We start from the raw sequence: 23,581 nt of genomic DNA, 5'->3' as shown, positions 1-23,581 counted from the left end.
TGCGTCCCGGCGCCTGATGCTTGGTGCTGTGATGTTGGGGCACATGTTTTGTAATCTGCCCCCAGGGGTGTTGTGAGGCTGTGTGACTAAGCGGGTTCAGGGCAGGAGAGGAGTCACTGAGGCTGAGGGCGTGTGGGTTTGGGGGCCGGCCCTGCCTGGAGGGGGAATAACCTGAGACAGGTTGGACCAAGTTGGGGTAGGACAGAACCCTGCAGCCTTCCTCCTCCCGGAGGCTCCGGCCGGGGCCAGTGGGAGGGAGGAGGGAGGGCTGGGTTTTGGAGTACCCTTGCCTCGTGGCTCTTGCCTGTCCACCCATGCCCCTCTCCTGCCACCATTCAGCCGAGCAAGTGCCTGACAGCGAAGAAGCCTGCTAATGCTTTTGTGACGGGAGAAGGCAAGGGGTCTGGCAGCCCCCCTCCGGGCCAGTAAAAGGCACGCAGAGCTGTTTGGGCAGGGTCCGGGACAAGCGGGCTGAACGTCTGTCCACCCTGGCACAGAGCCCCCCCCTGCTGCTGCTGTCTTCTCTCTGGGCTCCCACGCAGGAGCCCTCCTCCTCCTCCTCCTCCTGCAAGGACCCAGGGATTTCCTTCGGGTGCCGGTTTCGCTCCCGGGCTGGTGGTGTGCGCCAGGAGACCCCGGGGTTACAGGGTCTCTGTCAGGCGAGAGATCGGCTTTTCCGAGTTGGGGTCGGCAGTGAGGCTGAATTGGTGGAGCTTGTGTGCAGAAGAATGTGGAATGCGGCGTGCGTGGGAGGGAACAGATGGACACGGCTGTCTCTTTCGGTGGGGAGAGAGGTGAACATAAATAAGTGGCTTCCCCTGGGGGACTGAAAATTAGGCTGGGGGGACGGTAAACGTCAGGCTCCTTGAAAAAGTCCCTAATGCTTTCTTTCTGCTTTTCCTACAGAGTCGGGGTCCACACCATGGCGGGAGCGTAGCCGTACCCCCCCACCAGCCGCGCCTCGTGGCCCAAGACGCCGCATGGGCCCGGTGTGGGGGGGGAGCCAGCCCATGAGAAAGCAGCGCAGGGAGCATGTTCCTCCTCTGGTGAGTGGCCAGATTAGGCCTCGCGTGGACTTTCAGCCTTGCTCTGTTGCTGTTTTTCGTTCGCTGTGCGCTTTCGTTGGTTTTATTACCACCAAGAGTCAGGGTACCTTTTGGAGCGTTTTGGGGAGGAATGAGGTGGAAGAAAGTAAGACTCTACTCTCAAACCAGCTTCCGCAAATCCTGGGGCCCTCCAGAGGTGTTTAAATAAAAAACACCATTTCTCAGCATAGACATGCTGGCCAGTAGTGATGGGAATTGTAGTCCAAAGAATCTGGAGGGGAAGGTGCAGCTTGGAGGCCCTAACCGAGGATGGAGCAGTAGAGCAGTGGAAGTGATGGATGCTGCCAGGTGGGAAGCAAAGGTTACTCCTGAGGACACATAGAGCTATGCACTCCAGGCAGATGTTGGAAGGTGAGTGGACCTGCTGAAACATGAGAGATAAGACCCTCACCAAAGCAGAATGAGTTCTCACGTGACCCACTGGCGAAAAGATTTATTTTTTAAAGAAGAACACAGAAATGGAAATAGTGAAACGATGACAGCTAAGCACATTTTGGTTACTCTTTAGAGGACATGGACGTAGACTTGCTTAAGGTTCTTGTTTGGGGCAGCGTGGTGGCCTGTGTCGAAACCTCTGTTTGTACATAACTGTGCCCGCACACCTTTGCACTTTCCCTGCCCGTCAAGAGAGACAAAAGCACGCGCTCCCTGGAATGCGTCTTGTGCAAATGCACACTCCCAACTGCTCTCTTCCTCGTCCCACCCCCTGCAACTGCTGCGTGCTGGTGCAGGATGGGCTGGCCTTGGACTCCTCCAGCGCTTTCCCCGCCCCCTGGCACGGGGCCAGTTGAGCAGCTGGGCCTGGTGGGCGGGAGGGTGAGCAAAATGGGGGGGGAGGGAGGATCCTCTACGTAAGGGCTGGGAGGAGGAGGAGGACGACGACGAGGAGGACCTACGAGAGCGAGCGGGTGACTCACATGCTTCCCCACAGCAGTCACTGTGACCTTAAAAGGCTCTTGCTGGAGTGAACAAACAGTTAACCCCCCGCCCGCTGCCTTCGCTCCTGCTGTGCCTCTCAGGTCGGGCCCCCAGACAAGCCTCCCAGTTTCCCTTGGCACCTGGTGACTACCCATAAGCCCCCCAGGAAGCACGTGCTCTCTTTTTCAACACGTTATGATTGGCTTTGGACAGAAAGTCGGACAGACGGTTGATGTTCACCCAAGAGAAATTGTGCGGAGGCATCCTATCGCTCTTGTCCCGAGGGACCCTGGAACAAGGGTGACCCCATCCAGACGCCGTAAACCCCTTACACCGCTACCAGATGCGTACATGTGCGTGAATCTGCACAAATGTTCTCTTTTCTCTGAGTGTGCGCGCACCCCTTCTCTCTTCAGTTGGTTTCCCCTAATCCGGCACCCTCCACAAGTGCTGTTTCTCCTCCTGGGGGCAATGATGGGAGATGCTCTCCCAGACGGGAAAGTGCCTTTGAAGGGGTCTCTTCCCACACGCGCGTGAACGACGACGCTGCACACGTTTATATCGTTGCAGTTTGGAGATGCTGGTCCCAGGAGGCCTCTAGACGCACTGCTGAAATGTGGAACTCTGTACCCAGTTTGTTTGCCTTTTGCTAGGCTGAGCAAGCAGGGATCCTTGGGTACACACGCACACACACACTTGCTCCTTCTGTTTTGTTATGTGCCGGTGCCTGGAACTTTCCTTCAGGCAGGCTGGCGGGCTGAGGCTGCCCTGAGAACTCGTTTCGATCCAGCAGGGAAAAGGTTACAGATCTGATGACGTGAGCACGGGCTGCCGCTGCACCAACAGGAGCTGGCACGATCCTGGCGTTCTTTGCTGGCGTGGCCAAGTTTCCCCCCCCCCTTTCCTTATAATTGCTTAATGGTTGCTTTGGCAAGGCTGCTACCGCTTCCTCGCACAACTTGGCACCTGGACAGCAGGGAAGAAAGGGCCAGCATGGAGAAGACAGGGGTCCGGGCGGCACAAAAAATGTTGGGTTCTCGCTCCACGGTTGCTCCTTCAGGCCGTGACGGAGGAGGACAATGTTTGGCTTTTCCATCAGTCCACCTGAGTGCATGTGATGGGGGGAGGTCTTCCACATTTGTGCCACTGTGAGGTGCAGGTCCACATACGGAGTACGGCGAGCTGCGGCAAGTGACCTTTTGGTGAGACGTGCCGTGCGACATTGCTGGCATGTCTGTCTTTGGCGTCCTTGGACAGAGGGCTCGGCCTAGTGTGTGTGGCCGTGGGTCCTTTGCGCGCGCCTTTGTGCCAGCCCTTTTCATGCGAGGGCATGGACGGTCCTCAAACAGATCAACATGCTGATTGTGTACTAGGAGGACCTGCGTCTGCGTTGAAACTCAGACATCTGGGCCTCCTGTTATTCTGCGGCACGGCGGCCTCTTTAGCGCGAAGCCGGTATGACTGTTCTGTGGCTGTTGTTGCTTGCGATTCTTCAGAGCGAGCGCCAGGGAAGGAAGCTGGACGGCGGCTGGAGCTGCGCAAGGGAGGGACCAGGCTGGGATTCCCTGGTGGGGCAGAGCTTCTGAAGAACTGGGGGCGGAGGAGGGAAGTAGACTTGCGGGGGTGGGCGGGGAGGTGATGAAGTCATTCCAGCCCTTTAAATGGGGACAAATTTTCCGGGGGAGGAAAGGGGCTGAGTCACTTGTGGCCGGAATTTACCCCCCACACATGCTCCACTGACTTGGCAGGAACCCCGAACCCCACATGGTGGTGGCGGGGGGGGGGGGGAGAGAAAGACACACCAGTGGAGGGCAGGAAAGGAGAGAGTTACAGAAGTTATGTACTCCCGGTGTGTCCCTTTTGCGCATTAGTTGAGGCACAGAGGAACTAGTAAACACTCCTGCAGGGACGCCTCGCCGGCAAAAGGGCCACGCCTCTCCCGTCCGCCCCTCGTGTGCCAGGAGGTAAGGCCGCCCGTCCGTCTGTTGTGGGAGAGATGTGTGAGCATACGAGCGAGCACGCTGTTTTTGTGTACTGGGATCTTTCAGTTCTTTTCCCTCTCTACGGCAAGTGTGTGTTGGTACACCCGGCTGGTGAAAGGCTTGTGCGGTTGGTAGATTTGTTGTTGTAATTTAATTAGGCTCCCTGTTCGTGCTCCTCACCCCATTTGATCCCCTTGGCCTGTCTCCAACCCGGATCGGGGGGTTGTCCGTTGACGTCTTTTGACCCGTACGTGCTGACATTGTGGTTTTTTTCTTTTTCTTTTTTAAACTCTTTGGCCATTGTGTATTAGGGAGCATGATGCACCTAAGGGCACGTGGATGTGTTTCTACATGTCTTTGCAGTTTATAGTGGTTGTCACTGGGGAACTCTAGACGGTGGTAATTCTCTTTGCGAGGGAATTTGTGCAGAGCGTTGTGGGTCCATGTCATTGGGTTGTGAGGTCGCTGGAATCGGTTAACGGATCTATGCTACAGTGTGACCACTTTGTGCAAGGGCCACATGGTGCTGAAACTGTTTACGTGTCTGTAATTATCTCCCTGCCCCCGCCACCTCCCCAAATCTTGAGCTTTGGAATCTATTTTGTAACTCCAAGGCAGCCTTTGGTAACTTGCTTGTCGGGGCTGCGATTCCCCAAATTCCCCTTCTCCCAGGTGTGATGGCTGGGAATTCTGGGAGCTGTCACCCCACTACCTCTGGAGTGGCAGAGTTGGGGGCAGCATGTGTCTTTTGGCAGCGTTAAGATTAATATCCTCTGGATGCCTCTGGGTGAATGTCTAATGCTTGATTTGTGTGTGTCACCAGTGTTCGCTGTGCATAAATTTCTCAACCCAGCGTTCAAAATAGAGGGCCTTCATGTGTTTGCTCTCTTTCCGACATTGATTGAGGGAGCGGGAGGGGGAACTGGCAGAAAAGAAAGGGGATTTCCCATCCCAATCCCTGATCTATAGCCCTTGCAAAGGGGGTTTCCTGCGTCGTAATTCCTGACCTTCCTCTCGAGTTGCGCATAGGCGTGAAACCCTTCGGGTGAGTTGTATATTTATCAGGCTGACCTTTCCTGGAAAGGGGGAGGAGACGTAACACAACTCAAAAGCACACTGTGCATCCAGTGAGCATTTGAGCACGTTCCCTGCTTTCTCCTCCCCACCCCCGTGTCTGTGTGTATTTTTTGAAAGGGATCGGTTGGTGCATTGCTGTGTGAGACTTCTCACTGCGCTTGGGTGTGTAAGGAGTGTCATCAGGGTTCTGAGGAGCCTTCTTGTGCAAAGCTGCCCTGGGCAACTGTGTTTGTCGAAGGGCAGGGGTGCCGTTGTGAGCGCAGTGGCCGTTGTGGTGTGCGTCTGTGTGGGTTTGGTCATTACTCTGGCGCCCGTTCCGTCGCAACAACCAAGGTGGGTGGGTTTCAAGGGCCCTGCGAGTGGTTGTGCCTTTCACAGTGCCACGTGTGTGCTTATTCTGTCTCTGTGTGTGACAAAGCGCACCGCTCTGTGCATGCGAGTGGAGAGTATGGCCTATGTTTAGTATTGCTTGTCTGGGAAAGAGCGCAAACGTGGTGTGGGCCTGAGTTGATGGGTGTGAAAAGCAGGACATGCTGGGGTTTTTTGCTGATTTTTCGGGTATGTGAACCAAATTGGATCTCCGTTCCTCCCCCCGCCCCCTTTACACGCACTCCTCCCTCCCAGAGCTCAGTAGTTTCCAAGGAGGGGTGAAGAGGTGGTGGCCTTCCTGGCGCTGACTCAGTGCTGACACAGCCGTTCTTGTGAGCGTGCAGGGGGACCTTTCTTTGTCCCTAATGAATCACACCCGCGTACACACCAAACAGGCGCCCTCCGCCCCCCCCGCCACCTCCAAAAACAAATCCAGACCCCACATCCTGGAAGGCTCTTTGACTGCTCCGTATTTCCCACGCGTTTCTCCCTGAGCCACCCCGTCTTCCAAACCGCCCACCACAACCACTGTTGAATGGAAACCAGGATGGGCCACTTTGTACCCTCTGGAGTGGGACATGTGCAACGCGCCCCCCGTTGGCACTTCCCCGCGGGAGACTCCGGGGAGGAGGGAAGGGTTCTATGCTCTGCACATCTTGTTGTGGGCTTCCCTAGACAAAGCAGGGTCTTTCCTGTGCTTTTTAGGAAGTCTCTGCATCCCTCCAGCTAGCAAGCTGTACCCATGCGAGGTATGCGCCCACCTGCTTGCCTGGGTGCTGCGCTCTTGAACTCCAGAGTCCCTTACTGATCCAGACTGGTCCATCCCTGTTAATACATGCTGGTTGGTGCCCACCCACCCTCACCTTTTCCATTCAACAGCTCTGCAGAACATCTCCCCACGCTAACCAAGCCTTCCCCAGCCTGGCCTCCTCCAGATGTGCTGGCTGAAGAGATGGGAGTTGTAGTACAACATAGCTGGAGAATGCCAGAAGGGTGGAGGCTGCCAGGAGTTTTTCCTGACTTCCACCGTCTTTCTGTAACTTTCGGGCGAGAGCCACTTTGTGGTTCAACCTCTGAATGCAGCGCTCCCTTGCCTGGGAGGGCACACTCACTCTTGCTCATCCTCTTTCACTCCCACTTTTTCTCACGCGGTGTCTGGGAACGTATTCCCACCTACTTTGCAAAGACCTCCTCCCCCCACTCCGCCCCACCATCCCCTATGCATAATGCCTGGGCCAGGCCCTCTGGTTTTATGCACACTTACCCACCCGGGGCTTGTGAATTGCTGTTTCCTCTGTGGTTTCTGCCTGCTTGCGTCCTCCGATGTTCCTTTTTCTTGTAAATCTGCACAACTCTGGGCTAAAATTTCTATTTCGGAGAAGTCGCTGTGGGGAGGAAATTGAAAGGGCTGGTTCCCAAAATGCTCAGCCTGGGAGCGTGGGTGGGGAGAAGCCAGCAGCCGATCAGTGTCCCCGGGAAAAATTGCTGACCTGCCCAAACCAGCCAGTTTGACATCTAGGTCTCCAGCCTCGGGGAGCGCTGGCCACATCCCACGGCAGCGGCGTGGGGAGGTTGCATTTCGGGGAAAGCCAACGGTGAAATGCTTCTGCCCCATGCCTTTAGAGACAGACCTCTCTGGCACTCCTTGTTCTCCTTCCTGGAAGCGTGGGAGAGGTTGAGATCCCCTGCGCATCACCAGCCTGCCATATGGGGTGGGCCAGGAGCATGCGCCAGAGCTGAGGAGCCTCTCTGCTTACCCAGAATTCTCTGTGCGGTGCAGAGATCGACAGCAAGGAAACAGGAGGGCACCGTGCCGCAGAGTTGAGCCGAGGCAGGGCTGGGCGGCCTCTGTGTGCAGAAGAGCAGGGAGGCGAGGGGCATGCCCGCCTGGCCACGGAGCTTGTTTCGTTCGCTGTATCTGCCCTCTGAGGGTCCACAGGTTGGACCCTCGCTAACATTTTTCTTCTTTGTGGCAGGGTTTCCTGTCCTGTGCCTTGGCTCGCATGCTGCTGCTTCACTTCCTCCCGGGGTGGCCAGTGCTGGGGGTATCTCAGCTTTCCCACAATGCCCAGGGGCTTCCCAATTCAGCCAGGGATGCAGTTTCCGCAGACCACCGTGCCCACCCCTTCGCCAGAAGACGCATCACTTGAGTCTTGCGGGCAGGACACAGCACCGGCTTACCCATAAGTGCCAGCTTGGGGGGAATGGGGTGGAAACTGGCAGCCCCCAGGAGGAGGGGAGTTTTTTCTTGAATCTTTCAGCATTGCCCCAGAGTTGAGCTCAAAAGCCCCACCCTATGAAGACTGAGAGGAGGCGGCCGCCTAGATCTAAATCAGAGAATGTGTGAATGGGCTGGGGAGGGGAGGGGAGGGAAGGAGCTCCCAGCATAGTGCATCTCGAGATGTTTGTGTGTGTTGCTGAGCGATAAAAAGGGAGAAATGAGGCGTGCAGACTGCATGCACATCCAGGCACACAGGAACTGCAGGTAGACAGGTGGATGTCCTTGCTTGCGTGCAAATGTTTGCTTGGCTGAGTGTGCAGAGAGGCTCCCGGACATGTGTGGGTTGTGTATGCAGAACTCCTGACTACGCACAGGCAGCTTAGCGAGGGGAGGCCATGTGTTGGTGAAGATGCAGCAGACACGTATGGTTTGGCGCAGAAATGAGATATTTAAGGAATCCCTGTTGCTTTGTTGTTTTTGTTGACTCTAAGTGCCATATTCTCTGTTGCTGAAAACAAAGCAACAGGAGAGGACGGCAGAAAGGAAAAACGCCTGATGAAACCATGTGCAAAAACATCCAAACCACCGGGAGTCCTCCTCCTTCAGCTTGGAAAAATTCCATGGGGTTGGAATTTGGAATTGTAAATAGAAAGAGCAGCTGCCCTTGCCTTCCAGGCCAGCCCCACTTTAACTTGGGGATGGAAAACCAGCCAGAGTCCTTCAGGGCAGGCGGTCCAGATCTGTAACCCGGTGGCCCTGCACTTCTCCCCACTAGCGAGGGCGATGCGCCACCCCTGCCCATCAGGCGGATCCAGCCAGAATGCCAAGGGCCAGAGAGCAGCTCTTGTGGGGTTGGCCTCAGCGGGCAGGCCTCGGCAGGCACAGAGGGGCTGGGAAGCATGTGACTGAGGGAGATGTGTGAAAAGACTGCCTCTTCATAATGCAGGGAAAATGTGGCTGGACACCATGAGGGGGTTATGAAATGGATGGCGACGAGACCCTTGTGCTAGGCATGTGTGGTCCAGTGCTTGAGCCAAGTGTGTGGGGTGCGTGTGTCTTTGGGCAGAGCGCACAAAGGGCTTTGGTTCTGTGTAGCTGGTTGGCCACATCTTCCCTAGCCTAAACATCAGGGGAAAACGTCGCCTCCAGATCGCTCCATGTGCCACACACACAGCATCTTGGCAAACCTTTCCTCGGGAGTAACCTCTACCTGACTTGGTATTTGCACACTTCCTCCCCGTGACTCATTTCCCTCTCGAGTTTGCATGCCCGTCAGTGTGCCGGTCATGCTTTGCTCCCGTTGCACAAACGGACAAGTGATGAGCTGTCTTGTGATGCGGCTGGCCTTGCCGTTTCCTCTGTTGAAGGCATGCTGGGAAGCCCTGGCAGCTCGCGCTCTTCCTCTTTCTCCACTTCGCTGCTTGGCAGGCGAGAAATTGCAACAGGGGTGCGCCCCTGCCTGGCCCGTTGCAGCCGCAGCCGCAGCCGCCCTGCCTTCCTCTGAGCCAAACTTAGCTCTGGGCTTTTCCAGAAATAGCCACCATCTTTGGCCTGGGGCTGCTGCCTAGCCTAGCCCTCCTCTCCCTCCCTGGAGTTGAAGGCGGGGGGGGGCTGGGGGGGGGGAGACTGCCTTGGTCAGTGGGCCCCAGCCACATCTGGGGCAGGAGGGGAAGTCGAGACCCCCAGCCTTTCTCTCCCTGGCCCGCCTCCCCTCCAGGCCTGGTGAGGTGGGCGGGTTCCCAAGATACTGTCTGGCTCACGGAGGAAAGACAGCCCTGACCATCCATGGCTGGCGCGGCTGGCTCAGATTTCTGGCGGGACACGGGTCCAGACGTGGGGGGGGGAGACAGTGACTGGTGAGTCACAGACGCTGGTGGTGGCTGCAGCTTCCCCTCCCCTCTCCTCCCCTCCCCTCCCATGACGTCTCATGTCGGCGTCCCATGTCGGCGTGGGAAAAAAAACAGCTTCCAGCCCGGGCCCTCTTGGCTAAACCTGGGTCCGCAGGGGAAAAAAACAGCTTCCAGCCCGGGCCCTCTTGGCTAAACCTGGGTCCGCAGGGGAAAAAAACAGCTTCCAGCCCGGGCCCTCTTGGCTAAACCTGGGTCCGCAGGGGAAAAAAACAGCTTCCAGCCCGGGCCCTCTTGGCTAAACCTGGGTCCGCAGGGAAAAAAAACAGCTTCCAGCCCGGGCCCTCTTGGCTAAACCTGGGTCCGCAGGGAAAAAAAACAGCTTCCAGCCCGGGCCCTCTTGGCTAAACCTGGGTCCGCAGGGGAAAAAAACAGCTTCCAGCCCGGGCCCTCTTGGCTAAACCTGGGTCCGCAGGGAAAAAAAACAGCTTCCAGCCCGGGCCCTCTTGGCTAAACCTGGGTCCGCAGGGAAAAAAAACAGCTTCCAGCCCGGGCCCTCTTGGCTAAACCTGGGTCCGCAGGGAAAAAAACAGCTTCCAGCCCGGGCCCTCTTGGCTAAACCTGGGTCCGCAGGGAAAAAAAACAGCTTCCAGCCCGGGCCCTCTTGGCTAAACCTGGGTCCGCAGGGAAAAAAAACAGCTTCCAGCCTGGGCCCTCTTTGCTAAACCTGGGTCCGCAGGCCGGCTGAACTGCGGGGGTTGGGAGAGGAAGCCAGGCCAGGTCGTGCCCTGCGAGCGTTCGTGCCTCCTGCTCCCCTGAGCCGCCCGCTCTGCCCTCTCACGGATGGGAAGGTGGAGGGGACTGAGATGCCGGCCCCGCCCCGCGCTGGGCAGCGCACACCTTGCGGCAGGTGTTCCCGTTGCTCCAGATAGCCTGGGTTGTAGCTCCAGCTGGCTGGCTTCGTGCGGAGATGCTGACCCGGGCTGCGGAGGGGCTGGGCTGCGACGCCCACCCTCCCCAGCCACGTTCTGGGGCTTGCAGGAGAGGTAGGCCGCCCAGAGGGGCTGCCGTGTAGGGAGGGCGTGCCGTTGTCCCACACCTGCAGGGGGCAGTTGCCCCCCGCCCCCCTTGTGACACGGGCTGCCCGCAGGCTCGGCTCGGCGGTGATGCCAAGCGGGGGGGGGGCAGTGAGCAGAGCGTCTCACCGGCAGCCCTCCTGGGCAGCGCGGAGGGGCCTCCCTCTGGACCCCGCCTGGCCGCCCCAACGGACACGGCAAGCCTCATTTGGGAGGGCTGGCAGGGGGCCGAAGCCGCGCCGGGGGCGATTTACGACGACCCTGCGGTGTTGTCCGCTCTTCCGGCCAGAGCGCGGGGCGCGGACGGGCTTGCACGCCGCCCTTCTTGGCCGCGCGCCCTCTGCACGTGCGGCGACGGAGGGGGCGGCCCTGCCGCGCGACCGGGGCGGTTTTCGGCATCCCGGCGTGCGGAGATCCCCGCCAGGGCTCTAGGGAGGGCTGTGGTGACCTCCCAGCCGCCGGCCTCGGGGGGGGGGCTGGACTACAGCTCACGCCCCCCGGGGAGCATGGGCCTTGCAGTCCAGCGCTCCCCGAGGCTGCCCGCCGGGGAAGCCGCCGTTACTCGTTGGAGCGGAGCCGGCCGAAGCGGGGCCGTTCAAAATCCGGGGCGCCTGAAAGGCCCGCCCCTCGCCACGCCGTCGGCTATCGCGAGGCTGATCTTGCCTCCCCGCCTGGTTTATCTCTATGGTTTCGGACCCCTCTGGAAGATCACGGTGGAAGGGGATTGGTGGCCGTCGGGAGGAGGCTGTGTGATTGGCCGCTTGCGGGAAAGCGAGGGCGGGAGGGGCCGAGTCAGCGGTTCAGGAGCACAAGGTATCTTCGCTGAGGCCAGCTGGCAGGGCAGGGGTTAATCCGGGAGGCGGGTGGAGCAGCGGCCCCGCCTCCCTCCTCAAAGGCAGGCACTCCATTGGACGCAGAGCCAGAGAGGGCGCGGCCTGCGGGGGCGGGGCCTGCGCTGATGGGAAGGAGGAAAACCTCGCCGAGGATTAACTCTCTCCTGCCTGCGCCGAGTGGCGCTGCCGGGCGCGCGGGATGGAAACGATCCTGAAGCCGCGGAAAGGGAGCCGCTTCCGCCTCTGCGCGGGGAGGTTAGGGTCGCCTCCGCGTGTGGGAAGTGCGTCGGGAAACAGGGCCGAATTAACCGGCATCCCGTCGAAAGGGACGATCCAAAGAAGCTGATTAATACCGACGTGGGAACCTCTCGGCGTTTTGCATTAACCTTTCCTAAGGCGCGTTCGCCTGTCGGATTTTTTAACACCAGGAACTGGACGGAATGAAACCTGGGTCCATTTGAAATAGTAAAATATACGCATTACGGGATCCCGCCCCCCCGCCCCGTGTCAGCTGGCCTGCCTTTTTTTTAGAGAGAGAGAGATGTGGACTACAACTCCCATCCCTCCCAACCAGCACAGCTGCCGCCATGTTGGACCACAACTCCCATCCCTCCCAACCAGCACAGCTGCCGCCCTCCAACAGATCCGGGGGGCCCAGAGCGCAGCCGGCGGTGCAGAAGGGCCCACGGCCTTTCCTCGCTGCTGAGCTAGGACGCCCGCCACCCGTCCCTGGGTCGGCCAAAAGTTAAACCGGCATCAGAATTGCTGCCCTGTGGTGGCTCCCTTTCCTGCCCCCATTCCCGGGCCCTGCCAGGTCCCCCAAAACCGCAGTGACAGAGCCCAGCAAGCTTTGCACTTCGGGGGGGGGGGGGCGCTTTCTGCAAAGTGTCGGGATAAGGGGGAAAACGCTACTTTCGGCCTTGGCGGGTGGCTTGAGCCTGTCCTGCTCCTGCGCTGGGGGCAGATAAAGGGGATGCAGCGGAAAAAGCGGGGTTGCCAGAGTGGGGTGCAAAGTGGGCCTGCAAACTTAAACTGTTTCTCCCTCTCTTTCTTTGTCTCTACCTCCCCCCATCTCCCGTTCAGCATTATATGTGGCTGTGACCGCAGGAGGCTTTAGACCAGAGGAAGTCTAAACTTGCAGCGGCTGGGGGGCGCCCGTCGCTTGGATCTGGGGGGGTGGAGGGTGGGGAACAAAGACGCATCCACTGTGGCAGAAAGGTAAGAGCTGGGCTTGTGTGGGCTGGGGCGGGGGAGAACCAACTTCCCCATGGAGTGCATGAGGGATGAGAATGGGGGGGCAAACACAGGCTTAAAAGTACAAAATAGGTAGCACTGCTACAGGAAGTCCTCACTTAATGACCACAATTGGGACTGGAATTTTGGTTGCTAAGCAATACAGTTGTTAAGTGAATCTGACCCAATTGTACATCCTTTTTTCTGGTGGTCATTAAGTGAATCACATGGCCATTAAGTGAACCACATGGTCATTAAGTGAATCACCTGGTTTCCCCAACTGATTTTGCTTGGAGGGAGCCGGCTGGGTGGGTCAGAAATGGCGATCATGTGACTGCGGGATGCTGCGACGGTCATAAACGTGAACCGGTTGCAAAGGGCCCAAATCACAAATACATGACCGTGGAGAAGCTACGGTGGTTATAAGTGTGAGAACAGGTTGTAACTCGGGTTGTTGAGTGCCTTCGTAAGTCTGAACTGTCGCTAAACAAATGGTCATTAAGCAAGGACTACTGTAATAAAATTGGCAGAAGGTGCATCTCGTATCACTGATTAATTCTCCGACTCTCTTTGGGCCTTCTGGTCCATCTTGATCCCTGGGGATTACAGAGGCAAGTCTGTGGGGTTTTGGCAACATTTTCAGGAGTGGTTTGTCTTTCCTCTCTCGGCCCAAAGTCCCCCAGCTGGCCTTGAGCCTAAGAGGTGACTAGAACTCGCCATCTCCTGGCTTCTGGCTTGGTGCCTTTCACCACCGCCAAACCGGCTGTTGATTTCGGAGTACCAAAGTGAAGCAGAAGAGACTTCTGGGAGAGGGAAGAGCCGGCAGTTAGCTAGGGCAAGGGGTAGAAAAGTGGGCTGGGGCTGCACGCTCTGCCGGTTCTCTAACCCTGTGTCCCTTCTCCACCCGCAGACTGGATGCATCGCACATTGGAACAGCTGGGGGTCCGTGCTGGGCGGGACCCTTTTTCTATCGGCAGCCTGGGCTGTAGCGGAGCCTGGAGTTCGTGCCATTCTCGCCCATGGCTCCCGGGGGGCAGGTATTCTGGGCACGGGGAGGGAGGGGAGCGTTCAAGGAAGAGCTCTGGTGGGGGGTGGGTCAAGTGCTGCTTAAACTGCCCCCCACCACCTTTTCTCCCAAGTTCTCTTTCCAAGTGGAATTTGAGAATTTAGACCAGTGTTTCTCAACCTTGGCCGCTGTAAGATGTGCGGACCTCAACTCCCAGAATTCTGGGAGTTGAAGTCCTCACATCTTCAACTGGCCAAGGTTGAGAAACACTGATTTAGACATTGGAGAAATAGTTGGTTTAATAAGTTAAAAACAACAACAACACATGTTTGTCTTTTGTCCTTCCTGTGTCTGCCTCCCCACGCTCCCACCCCTGACCCGTTTCAACTTAGGCAACTTGCTCTGCGAAATCCGGCCCCTCCTCCTCCTTCTCCTCCTCCTCCTTGGGTGGGAGCCACTTCGGTGCTAGCTGCTGCGCTGCCTCTCCTGAGTCTTCCCCCCACCTAGAGCTCAGCCCCGGGCTCTAGAGACCCCAGGCCGTCTCGGGGCACGTACAGGGCCCGCTCTCCACCCTGCCCACCTGGACTGGAGTAGGGTCCCTCTCTGGTCTCCTAGTTGACGCCTCTTCTTCCCTTCTTGCCCGCCACGGCCTTTTGCCCCCAGGTGCTCTGCCAGTGCCGTCCAGCCTCCGCTGCCCCTGCCGCTGCCGCCCAGCCATGGTGCTAACTTGGGGCAGTACAGCAAAGGCTACTTCTCCCCCGGGTGAGTCTTGCTCCTGGCCTTCGGGGCATAGCCACCCAGTTGGCGAGGGGGGGAGGAACGCCCTGCGGCCAAGACCCCTGCCCTGCAGCTTGCATTTGGGGAATGGCGGAAGCTGACAACAACTGTCCGGCTAGCTTGCAGACGCTGCCCTGCTAACCCTCTGCTGCGCGGGCCTGTCCTTTTGGCTTCTTCAGGGTCCACCAACCTCTGGGCCCTTGCCTCCCTCCCCTTTGCTGGGTCCTCCCTAGCCCCCGCCCCGTATCGACAGGAGGCCTTCTTTCCTTTAAGCCCCCCCATTTAACTCTGTATTCCACCAGCACCCCTGCCCACCTGACCCCCTCCCAGTGCCGCCTGCTCACCACTCTCCCCTCTCGCTCCCCCCCCTCCAGGAATCTGCCCCCACGGCCCCTGCACGGGAAGCTGGAGGCCATCCATGGCTGCGTCCAGGCTCTGCTGCGGGACCAGGGCCAGCCTCACATCTGGGAGGAGCTGGGTGAGATTTACGAGTCGGAGCAAGACTGCGAGGAAGCCATTCGGTGCTATCAAAACGCCGCCCGGTACCAGCGCGATTACGGGAGCTACGGAGAGATGCACGCCCGGATCGGGCGGCTGCAGCAGGTGGGAGCGGCCACGTGCCGGGCAGGTGGGGGGAGTCAGGCCTGAGGAGAAGCCGCAGTGGGGCTGGGTGGGAGGCAAGGGAATCCCCTGCTTTCTTTTCCAAAGACATATTGGGCAAGACGAAGTAAGTGAGAGCGCCCAGCCTTTTCCTGACTGATCTGGCCCAGGGCGAAGAAGCTAAGCAGAGTCTGGCCTGGTTGCCTTTTGGGTGGGAGACCGTTTGAGACTCAGCCTGGGAAGGTGGAAATAAAAATCCTGGAGGAAAGCAGTCCCCAAGCAAAACCCCATGAGGGAGCCCATGAAGAAAAGTTTCCTTCTTTCAACCTGGTCTCCGTCTCTTCTTCTTCCACCCCCCACCCCCACCCGCTTTCAGGCTCAGCTGTGGAATTTCCATTCGGGGGGATCATCTCATCACCGGCACAAAGTTTTGCCCCCCCTGCAGCAAGTCTGGAACCTTTTACATCTGGAGGTACGAAGCCTCTGCCCGCCCCCAACAGCAGGCCCGATCCAGAGGGTGCTGCTGGGAGGGGGGCAGCGGGGGTGGCCTTGCCCCTCCGCCCAGGCTGCAGCCTCTCTTAACAGCAGGATCCTGTTCACGGTGTCCCCAGCTTCCACAAACGGGGGGACCATCTACACCCCTCTCAGCGGCCGACTTTAAATTCCTCCAAAGTTGGGCATGCAGCAAGGCAAATATTGTTTGTCAGACTTGTATAATTTGGGAGTTACATAACGTGAAGAATACCTGGGGTTTCTTTTTCATTTTATCATTCTATGAGTCACCCACAAGGTCCCCCCCCCCCGCCTCCAACAAATGTTTAGGACCAGCCTTCCCCATTCCACAGCTCTTTGTCAATCACTATTCCCTGCTTGGGGTTTCCAAATCCTTCTGGATGCCTGCTTCCTGGGGAAGATTTGCATTTTTCTGAATATTAAACAGGAGGAATAAGAGAAGGACCAGTTTTTCCAGGAGTCCTGTGTGACTCCAAAACAGCTGCATTTTTTATTGGCCCGTTGGCTGAAAGTCCATCAAAGTGGTGGGGAGCGCAGAAACGCGATGCTGTTTAAGCTGTCACATTCCATTCTTTCTAAAATGCTTCCTCCAAATCATTCATTCGTGCATTCAGTCATTCGTCCATCCATCCAATTTATGTATTCAGTTATATATTCAATTTATTCATCGCTAAAGAGAAGGAACCGCATAAGGGTTAACCTACTCTTGAGAATCCGGCCGGCTTTTCTCGAACGCCTTTGGATCTGGAACCAGCTCTTCCTTAGTAGCAAAACTCTTGGCATGAATAGTTACTGTGATTGGGCATGTTTCTTCCAGGCCTCCCCCAGATGTGGCCTGTTTTCATGTGAAAGCCTCCTAGCTGGGTTCTAGTAGATAAAGAGAATTACCCCTGGCAAATCAATCTCTCTTGCCTTCCTTCCCTGCTTCCAGAAGAGGAATTTCTCTGCCAAGCGCAACCCCCAGCTCAAGAGGCCTGGCCCCCCCATGGAGCCCCCCGTGGTCCAGCCCATCCCTCCGGTCCAGCACCCAGTCCACCCGGGGCACAGCGAAGAGATGCCCACTCCCATGAAAAGACGGAGGAGCACCAGTCCCGACCAGGTAGCGAAGCCTCTGTGCTCTCCACCAGCCGTGCCGCCCTTCCTTCCTTCCTTTCGCACTCTGCATATGCTTAACGGTCGCCCACCCTTTTCGGCCATTGCTCTTTCCTTCTGCCTTGGTGGCTGCCGGCTTAGAAAAAGGAACGAGTCGACCTGGGGAGTTCCGTTCATCTCCCGCTGGGCTCTTTTTCGCTCCTGTTCCCCCCTGGATGGGGAAGGACGTCAGCGTGCGGGGAGGAGGCTGTGGGGATTCTGGGGCTGTGACTGTCTCCTCTTCCTCTCTTTCTGCAAACGCCTGCTGGGGCGCAGAGTGGTGGCAACGGGGTGGGCCAGCACCTGTCCGGTCCCGGAGCCCCCGGCAACCCCCACTATCAGCTGCCTAAACCTGGATTATGGAACCCCCTCCATGGAGACTTATGGGGCCAAGAACGCAAGAACGTGGCTGCCCCAGACAGACAAGTAAGGATGACTTACCACTTCAGCTCTAGGCTGGAAATGCTGGTTCCAGGGAGGAAGGAAGGAAGGAAGGAAGGAAGGAAGGAAGGAAGGAAGGAAGGAAGGAAGGAAGGAAGGAAGGAAGGAAGGAAGGAAGGAAGGAAGGAAGGACACAGGGCAGAGGAAGGAAGGAGGGAGGGAGGAAGGGAGAGAAAAGGAAAGGAGGGAAGGAAGGAAGGAGGGAAGAAAGGACAGAAAAGGAGGGAAGGAAGAAAAGGAACGAAGGAAAGAGTGTGACACAGCTAATAATCCATGTTTTAAGTCTAGGAGGGGTCCTTGGGCAGGGCTGGGGGTTCCCCCCTGTCCCCTGCATTCCTGGATATTAGTGCCCCCAAATCTGGCCATCAGGTGGCGTAGAGTGAGCTCCCCTTTCACAGCAGGCCATGGAGGGGAACCTTTTGGGCTTGCTCCCTTTTCCCTATAATCTTTCTCGGGCAAGGAGGGGCCAGCTGGCTTCACCTGGACTGCTGCGCTCTGTCTGCTCCTTCTCAGCAGCGTGCTTGGCTTGGGATCCACGGAGGGCCATGTTGGGGCTGGAGGGGGGCGAGACGGAGGGGTGGGTGGGATTAAGGCCTCTTTGTGGCTTTTGTTTTGGAAAACCTGGAAGGCTGCTCCAGGCCTCCCCCCTTTGCAGGCTCATTGCGGTCCAGATAGCTCCATTTCGCGGGATGCAGGATGTAAATGGCAAGGATCTTAATAGGAAACAAACCCTTTTTGGAAGATTAATGTGGTGTTTAATGCAGATTTTCTTTCTCCTCCTCCTCCTCCCTCCCTTCTCCTTCTCCTTCTCCTGCCCTGGCTGCCTACCCCAGGAGCAGAGGAACCCAGTGGCACATTCCTTCCCATACCCGTCTCCCACCTACAGCTCCCACCCGCCCCCACACCGCCCACCGGCCATGGCACCCAGCCCCCGCACACCGCCAGCACATCGCACCCCCCTCGAGACCCACGGCTGCTCGGCCCGGCCCAATGGAAGTGACCTTAGAGATGGCCGAGTTCCCCGGGTGCGCCCAGATGCCACCACCACACCAGCAACGTCCACCTGCGTGCCTTATGCCCCGCGCCCGACCCCGGGAGGACCCACCTCCACCAGCAAGACCGCCTCACGGGGGCAGCAGCTGACCTCTGAAAGCCTTGTGAGTGGCCGGGCGCAGGGTTTGCAGGACCTTGCGGGGGTGGGGGTGGAGGGGGGGCGGTGACCTGGGGGGAGACCCAGACACGTGTCAGCATTTTCTGAGGGATCCTTTCTGTCCTCCCCCACAGGGTTCTTCTAATCATTACCAAACGCCGGCGTTGGAGTCATCTGGTTCCTCCCCGGAGAACAGCGGGCGCAAACCGCCCCCGCCGTCCCGGCCGGCCCCCTGCCTTGCTCCCCGCAACCTGCCCTGCACTCGCTTGCCACCCCCGCCCCCCAACATCTCGGGGCCCCCGCCCGCCACGGTTCCACCACCCCCTTCAGCCCCACAATGCCCGCCGCCCCCGCCCCCCCCTCCACCCCCTCCGTTGCCCTGGCTGAACAAAGCGGGTGAGGGGAAAGCTGGCGAGGACCCCCTCGGGGACATCCTCTTTGGGTGCGGGGGAGAGCCCTGCGGGGCCGACCCACCCTCCTTGGCAGCTTGTGACTCGGGGCGCGGCTTCCCGGATTCGGGCACCAGCAGTCAGAAAGGGACCTTCCCTCTCCCCCGAGAAGGGGCTGGGGATACCCCCAGGCCAGCCAGCCCTGAGCCCCCGCCAGCCCCCCCATTCTGGCTTCCCGAGAGTGGCCGGGAAGAGAAGGGCTCTGGGGGTGCCAGGCCCCTGAATCCGAGCCCCTCAGTTACCTCAGGAACGTTCAGGTCCCCGGAGAGCCCCCCGCAGCTCCCTGCCCCACCCCCGCCGCCGTCCCGGGCCTCGTATCCAAAGACGCCGGACCCGCCGGCGGTGCCCCCCACGGCGGAGGCCTCCTCCGATCGCCTCTTTGGCTTTGCCAGCCCCCCGCTAGAGGACCAGTTCGAGGAGCCCCCCGAGTTCTCCAAGATTTTGCCGGATGGGCTGGCCAACATCATGAAAATGCTGGACGAGTCCATCCGGCGCGGGGAGGAGGAGCGGGAGGAGAGCTTCCCCCCGCCGCCGCCCCCCGCCCCTCTCCTGCCGAGCCCCCCGCCCCTGGCCAGGCCCAAGCTGCCCTCCGCCTCCACCGGTTCCTTTGACTACCCCAAGCCGCCCGGGCAGGATCCCCCCGAGCCTCCCTGTCTCTATCGCTTTGGCAAGCGGGACACAGAGGAGCAGCGGCCCCCGGCGATGGCGGCGGCGGGGGCCGGCGGGGGGAAGTTCCCCCCCCACAGCACCCCGTCCCTCCTCAAGTCTCTGGCCAGCGTGCTGGAGGGGCAGAAACACTCCTATCTGCTCAAGCCGCCGACTCCCCCAGGTGCTAAGGTCCCTCCTCCGGCCGGCGCGAGCCACGGCCCCCTGCCCCAGTTCACTACCTCAGGCCAAGCGTGGGCCGGGGGCCCGGGTGCCTCGGAGGAGCGAGCGGCCACCCCGCCGCCCCCGCCCGCCTCTCGGCCCGCCAAGACAGAGTCGGAGGTCCTCGAGGAGATCAGCCGGGCCTGTGAGACCCTGGTGGGGCAAGCGGGGCGGGAGAAGAGCCCCCCGCCCCCCGCCAGCCCCCCGCCCGCCCCAGCCTCCCCTCCGCCCCCTCCTCTTCCGGCCCCCGTGCCTCCAGTGCCCCCGGCTCCGCACCCCAAGGACGAGTCCCGCAAGCGAGGCTGGGAGCACCGCTGTCACCGCCGGTCCAACAGGGACGGCTCACGGCGGCATCGGGACAGCAAAGCTCGCAAGGGGAAGAACCGGCAGATCCTGGGCAGCTTGGACGTGCAGAGCGCCGAGGGCCAGGCCCGGGAGAACGGGGCCAAGCCGCCCCCGCCCCCACCCCCGCCCCCTCCCGAGCGGCGGTCTCCCGTCAAGAAGGAGGAGGGCCCGGTCGGCTCGGTCTCCACCATGGTGTGCTCGGCTGACCTGCTGAAGCTGCGCTCGTTCACGGAGGGGCCCCCCAAGGAGCTGAAGATCCGGCTGATCAAGGTGGAGAGCGGGGACAAGGACACCTTCATCGCCTCCGAGGTCGAGGAGCGGCGCATCCCCCTGAGCGAGCTCACCATCAACCATTCGGCCGCCGAGGTCGTGCGGGCCAGCAAGTGAGTGCCCCCGCTGCCCCCCGAGACCATTTTCTCCCAGCGGTTTCCAGCCACTGAACAAAGAACGCGAGTCGCCCACGTACAGCCGGACAAAGCAAAGAAAAGGGGGAGGGTGTGCTTCTTCAGGGCAGATCAAAGTACAGGTAGTCCTCGATGTACGACCATTTGGTCAGTGACCGTTTGAAGTTACGACAGTGCTGGAAAAAGTGACTTTTGACCGATACTTGCACTTAGGGCCGTCACAGCGTCCCCATAGTCATGTGATCAAATTTCAGGTGCTTGGCGACTGGCTTGCACTTATGACGGTTGCAGCGTCCCGGAGTCATATGATTGTCATTTGCAACCTTCCCAGCCGGCTTCCGACAAGCAAAGTCAATGGAGGAAGCCGGATTCGCTTAATGATCCCAGCAAAAAAGGTCGTAAAATTGGGTGTGACTCATTCAACGACTGCCTTGCTTAGCAGTGGAAGTTCCGGTCCCAATTGTGGTCATAAGTCGAGGAGTACCTGTAAAATGCAAGAATGAGCTCCATAGTGGCCTGTTCTTAGGAGTCCGGGCAGATTCCACTGTTTATCATCTTAGCAATAGCCTTGTGGTTCACAGCAGTTCCTGTCCTGCCTCCTCTAATCCAGTGTTTTTCAACCTTGGCAACTTTGGCTGGCTGGGGAATTCTGGGAGTTGAAGTCCACAGAGCTTCAAGTTGCCAAGGTTGAGAAACACTGCTCTAACCATTTATGCATGCTGCCTTACAGTATAATCTGCTCTATTCGTAGGCTCTCTCTGCTTAAAAATACAAAGAGTGTTCTGCAGGAGAAAAACCGGATTCTCTGGCCTGCCGATACGACACGCATTTCTGTCCTGCTGCTCTTAAAATTACTTTGTGCCGTGATTATTCATTTTCCTCTGTGGCTTCTGGAATTTAGCATCCACGGTCTTCCAAACCTGCCTCCCCACTCCTTTTATTTTATTTTTTTAAAATCTGTATCCCATTTTGCAGATTTACAAAGCATGGACGGCACTATTTTTGTGCCGTCCCTTGAGAATACCGTCTCTTGGTTTCTCTGCGAGCTCCTTAGAGGACAGGTGGATGAATGGAAGAAGAAAGGAAATAATGAGGAACTCACCCTGCAGAAGAAGAGGGTGAATGAGAGATGGGTGTCTGTTGGCTGCAAGAGGCAGGGGAGGGGAGACAAGGCCCAGGCAGGGTTTTGAGGATGCCAGTGGAGGCTCTGGGGCTGCAAGCAGAGTAGATGTGGGAATGAGTTGCAATCTCCAGTCCGTTGCCTTGTATGTGCTTAAGCGACTACTGCTTCATTTTGAGCGTGTGCGTCTGCAGGGAGCCGGTGAAGGTGGGAGGAAGGACGAGAGAATAAGCTTTTCTTTTCTTTTCTTTTTTTGTGAAATGGAGGACATCGGGATACAGGTAGTCCTCGACTTACGACCACAGTTGGGACTGGAATTTCCATCGCAAGGCGTTGTGGTCATAAGTCCATTCACCACACAACTGGACCTGATTTTACGACCATTGTTACGGTGGTGGTTAAGCAAATCCAGCTTCTCCAATGGGTGTTTTTTGCTGGAAAACAGCAAAAAAGTCACAAAACACAATCACGGGACACTGCAACTGGTCATAAATGCAAGCTGGTTGCCAAGTGCCTGAAATGCGATCATGTGACCACGGGGGCGGGGGGGTGCAACGTTTTGCGATGCCCGGACAGGCTGTAAAGCACCCATTCTGAGGCCGTCATAACTTTGGACTGTTGTTAAACGAACGGTCGTAAGTCGAGGACTACCTGTGCATTTAAGGATGGAGACCTTCCCTGGAGAGTTCGGACTGTCTGTTCCTCTTGTTTTCCCCTTTTTAAAACCTTCCTCCCTTAGAATCAATTGTCTGAGCGAGCATCAGCCTGGGCCTGCAGTTGCACTGCAGCCTAGATGTTTCTGGTACGAACCCTTTGCACGTGCCCAGGGGCCAGAGAGGGCTTCAGGGGTATGGGTGGCTTTCTGTAGCGACTGCACCGCGACAGAGCGATAGAATCGATGCCGGATTCCAGAAGCCAAGGGCAGCTCCGGGGAGATGTTTCACGAACCCTTTTCCGCGGCCGCAGAAATGGGGGCCAGACGTAGCGGGTATAAGTTGTAGCGGCCTAGGTCTTGTTTAAATAAAAGGAAGGCCGTGCCTGCCGGTGAGATCTGAATGAGAGTAGCACGGCCTCCCTGCGGAGGATGCGGGTTCTCCATTTCTGGGGGAAGGCAAACGGCTCTCGTGGAGGACTTGACCGGTCTTCCTTCACCTGGCGGGGGTGGGCTAGCTGACCCTTAGCGTTACCTTCCAACTCCGTCATTCTGGGGCTCCGTGAGCTGGGCTTGCGGAACGCCTGGGCTGCAGCCTCAGAAAGCAAAAGCTGAGAATGTACATTTTGCCCACATTTTCTCTGCTCACGCCTGCTTCCCCTCCCCCTGCACTCTGTAGGCATGCCAAGGTGAAAGGAAAATTTAAGGAATCTTACTTGTCCCCCACCCACTCGGTCAAACCGCAGATCAACATGGACGAAAAACTTCCACGGGATAAGCTCAGCCCCCCAACACCGAGCATCTACGTGAGTGTCTGTTTTTCGGGGTAGCGGGAAGGGCCTGGCAGGAAAGCTACCCGGGGCGGGGCTGGTGATGGGGGCGCTGTCCGTGTGAGATCTTTGGGGAAGTGCAAGGAACAGGGCTCTGCGGGTTGCAAAGCATCCTTGCTGTACTCCATAAGCCAGGATATTGGCTTGGTTTTTAAAGACAAATCAAAGCAACAGCAAAGCTTCTAGCCCTCAAGGCCGAAGAGTGGATTTTGAAATGTGCCAGGAGCTCCCTGGTGAACATTCAGGAGCCCCAGAGGGCAGCGCAAGGATGTCCAGTAGGGAGGGAGCGGGCAAATGCCAGGCTAAGGAGATGCCAGTGAAAACTGTTTGCAGCTCCGTGGGCTGGGCTGTGGCTGTGATTCAGGGCCCGGCTAGCCCAGTCCTCCTCTCCGCACTCCTTCATTCTGGGGGTGTAAACAGAATGGTCCCCTGAATGTAAAGAGCTGCAGACGCCGGGGATTTGGTGTTCAGGAGGATGCTTGGGGGGTCCCCAGCCCAACCCATGGAGTGGGGCTGGGTGCCAGCTGGGAGGGCTCCTGTGCAGTCACCAGGGCCTTGGGAAGAACCCAGCCTTGCTGATCTTGGTCTCTTGTTCTTGAGCAGAACTTGTCACCCCGCCACCATCTCGTTCCTC

At 58.2% G+C, this 23,581-nt stretch overlaps 1 protein-coding gene across 6 annotated transcripts in view; it reads left to right on the top strand.

Annotated features, from left to right (window-relative positions):
- Positions 1 to 906: 906 nt before the first annotated feature.
- KDM6B (lysine demethylase 6B) overlaps positions 907 to 23,581 on the top strand; it is a 41,404-nt gene continuing 18,729 nt past the window's right edge. The window contains exons 1-11 of one of the 6 annotated variants that reach the window (XM_063301660.1): positions 907 to 1,046; positions 12,513 to 12,647; positions 13,573 to 13,699; positions 14,332 to 14,430; positions 14,820 to 15,048; positions 15,422 to 15,517; positions 16,490 to 16,657; positions 16,966 to 17,115; positions 17,964 to 18,287; positions 18,415 to 20,324; positions 22,797 to 22,923. In XM_063301660.1, coding sequence (XP_063157730.1) covers positions 13,578 to 13,699; positions 14,332 to 14,430; positions 14,820 to 15,048; positions 15,422 to 15,517; positions 16,490 to 16,657; positions 16,966 to 17,115; positions 17,964 to 18,287; positions 18,415 to 20,324; positions 22,797 to 22,923 — 3,225 coding nt within the window. In that variant the 5' untranslated portion in view covers positions 907 to 1,046; positions 12,513 to 12,647; positions 13,573 to 13,577. Of the gene's footprint in view, positions 1,047 to 3,838; positions 3,989 to 12,512; positions 12,648 to 13,572; positions 13,700 to 14,331; positions 14,431 to 14,819; positions 15,049 to 15,421; positions 15,518 to 16,489; positions 16,658 to 16,965; positions 17,116 to 17,963; positions 18,288 to 18,414; positions 20,325 to 22,796; positions 22,924 to 23,581 lie in introns of those variants that run through there. The other 5 variants (XM_063301661.1, XM_063301662.1, XM_063301665.1 and 2 more) reach the window with 5 other exon arrangements.

Source organism: Candoia aspera, chromosome 4 (assembly GCF_035149785.1).
Source record: "Candoia aspera isolate rCanAsp1 chromosome 4, rCanAsp1.hap2, whole genome shotgun sequence".
Classification (NCBI taxonomy): Eukaryota; Metazoa; Chordata; class Lepidosauria; order Squamata; family Boidae; genus Candoia; species Candoia aspera.
This window is presented reverse-complemented; position numbering and strand designations above follow the sequence as displayed.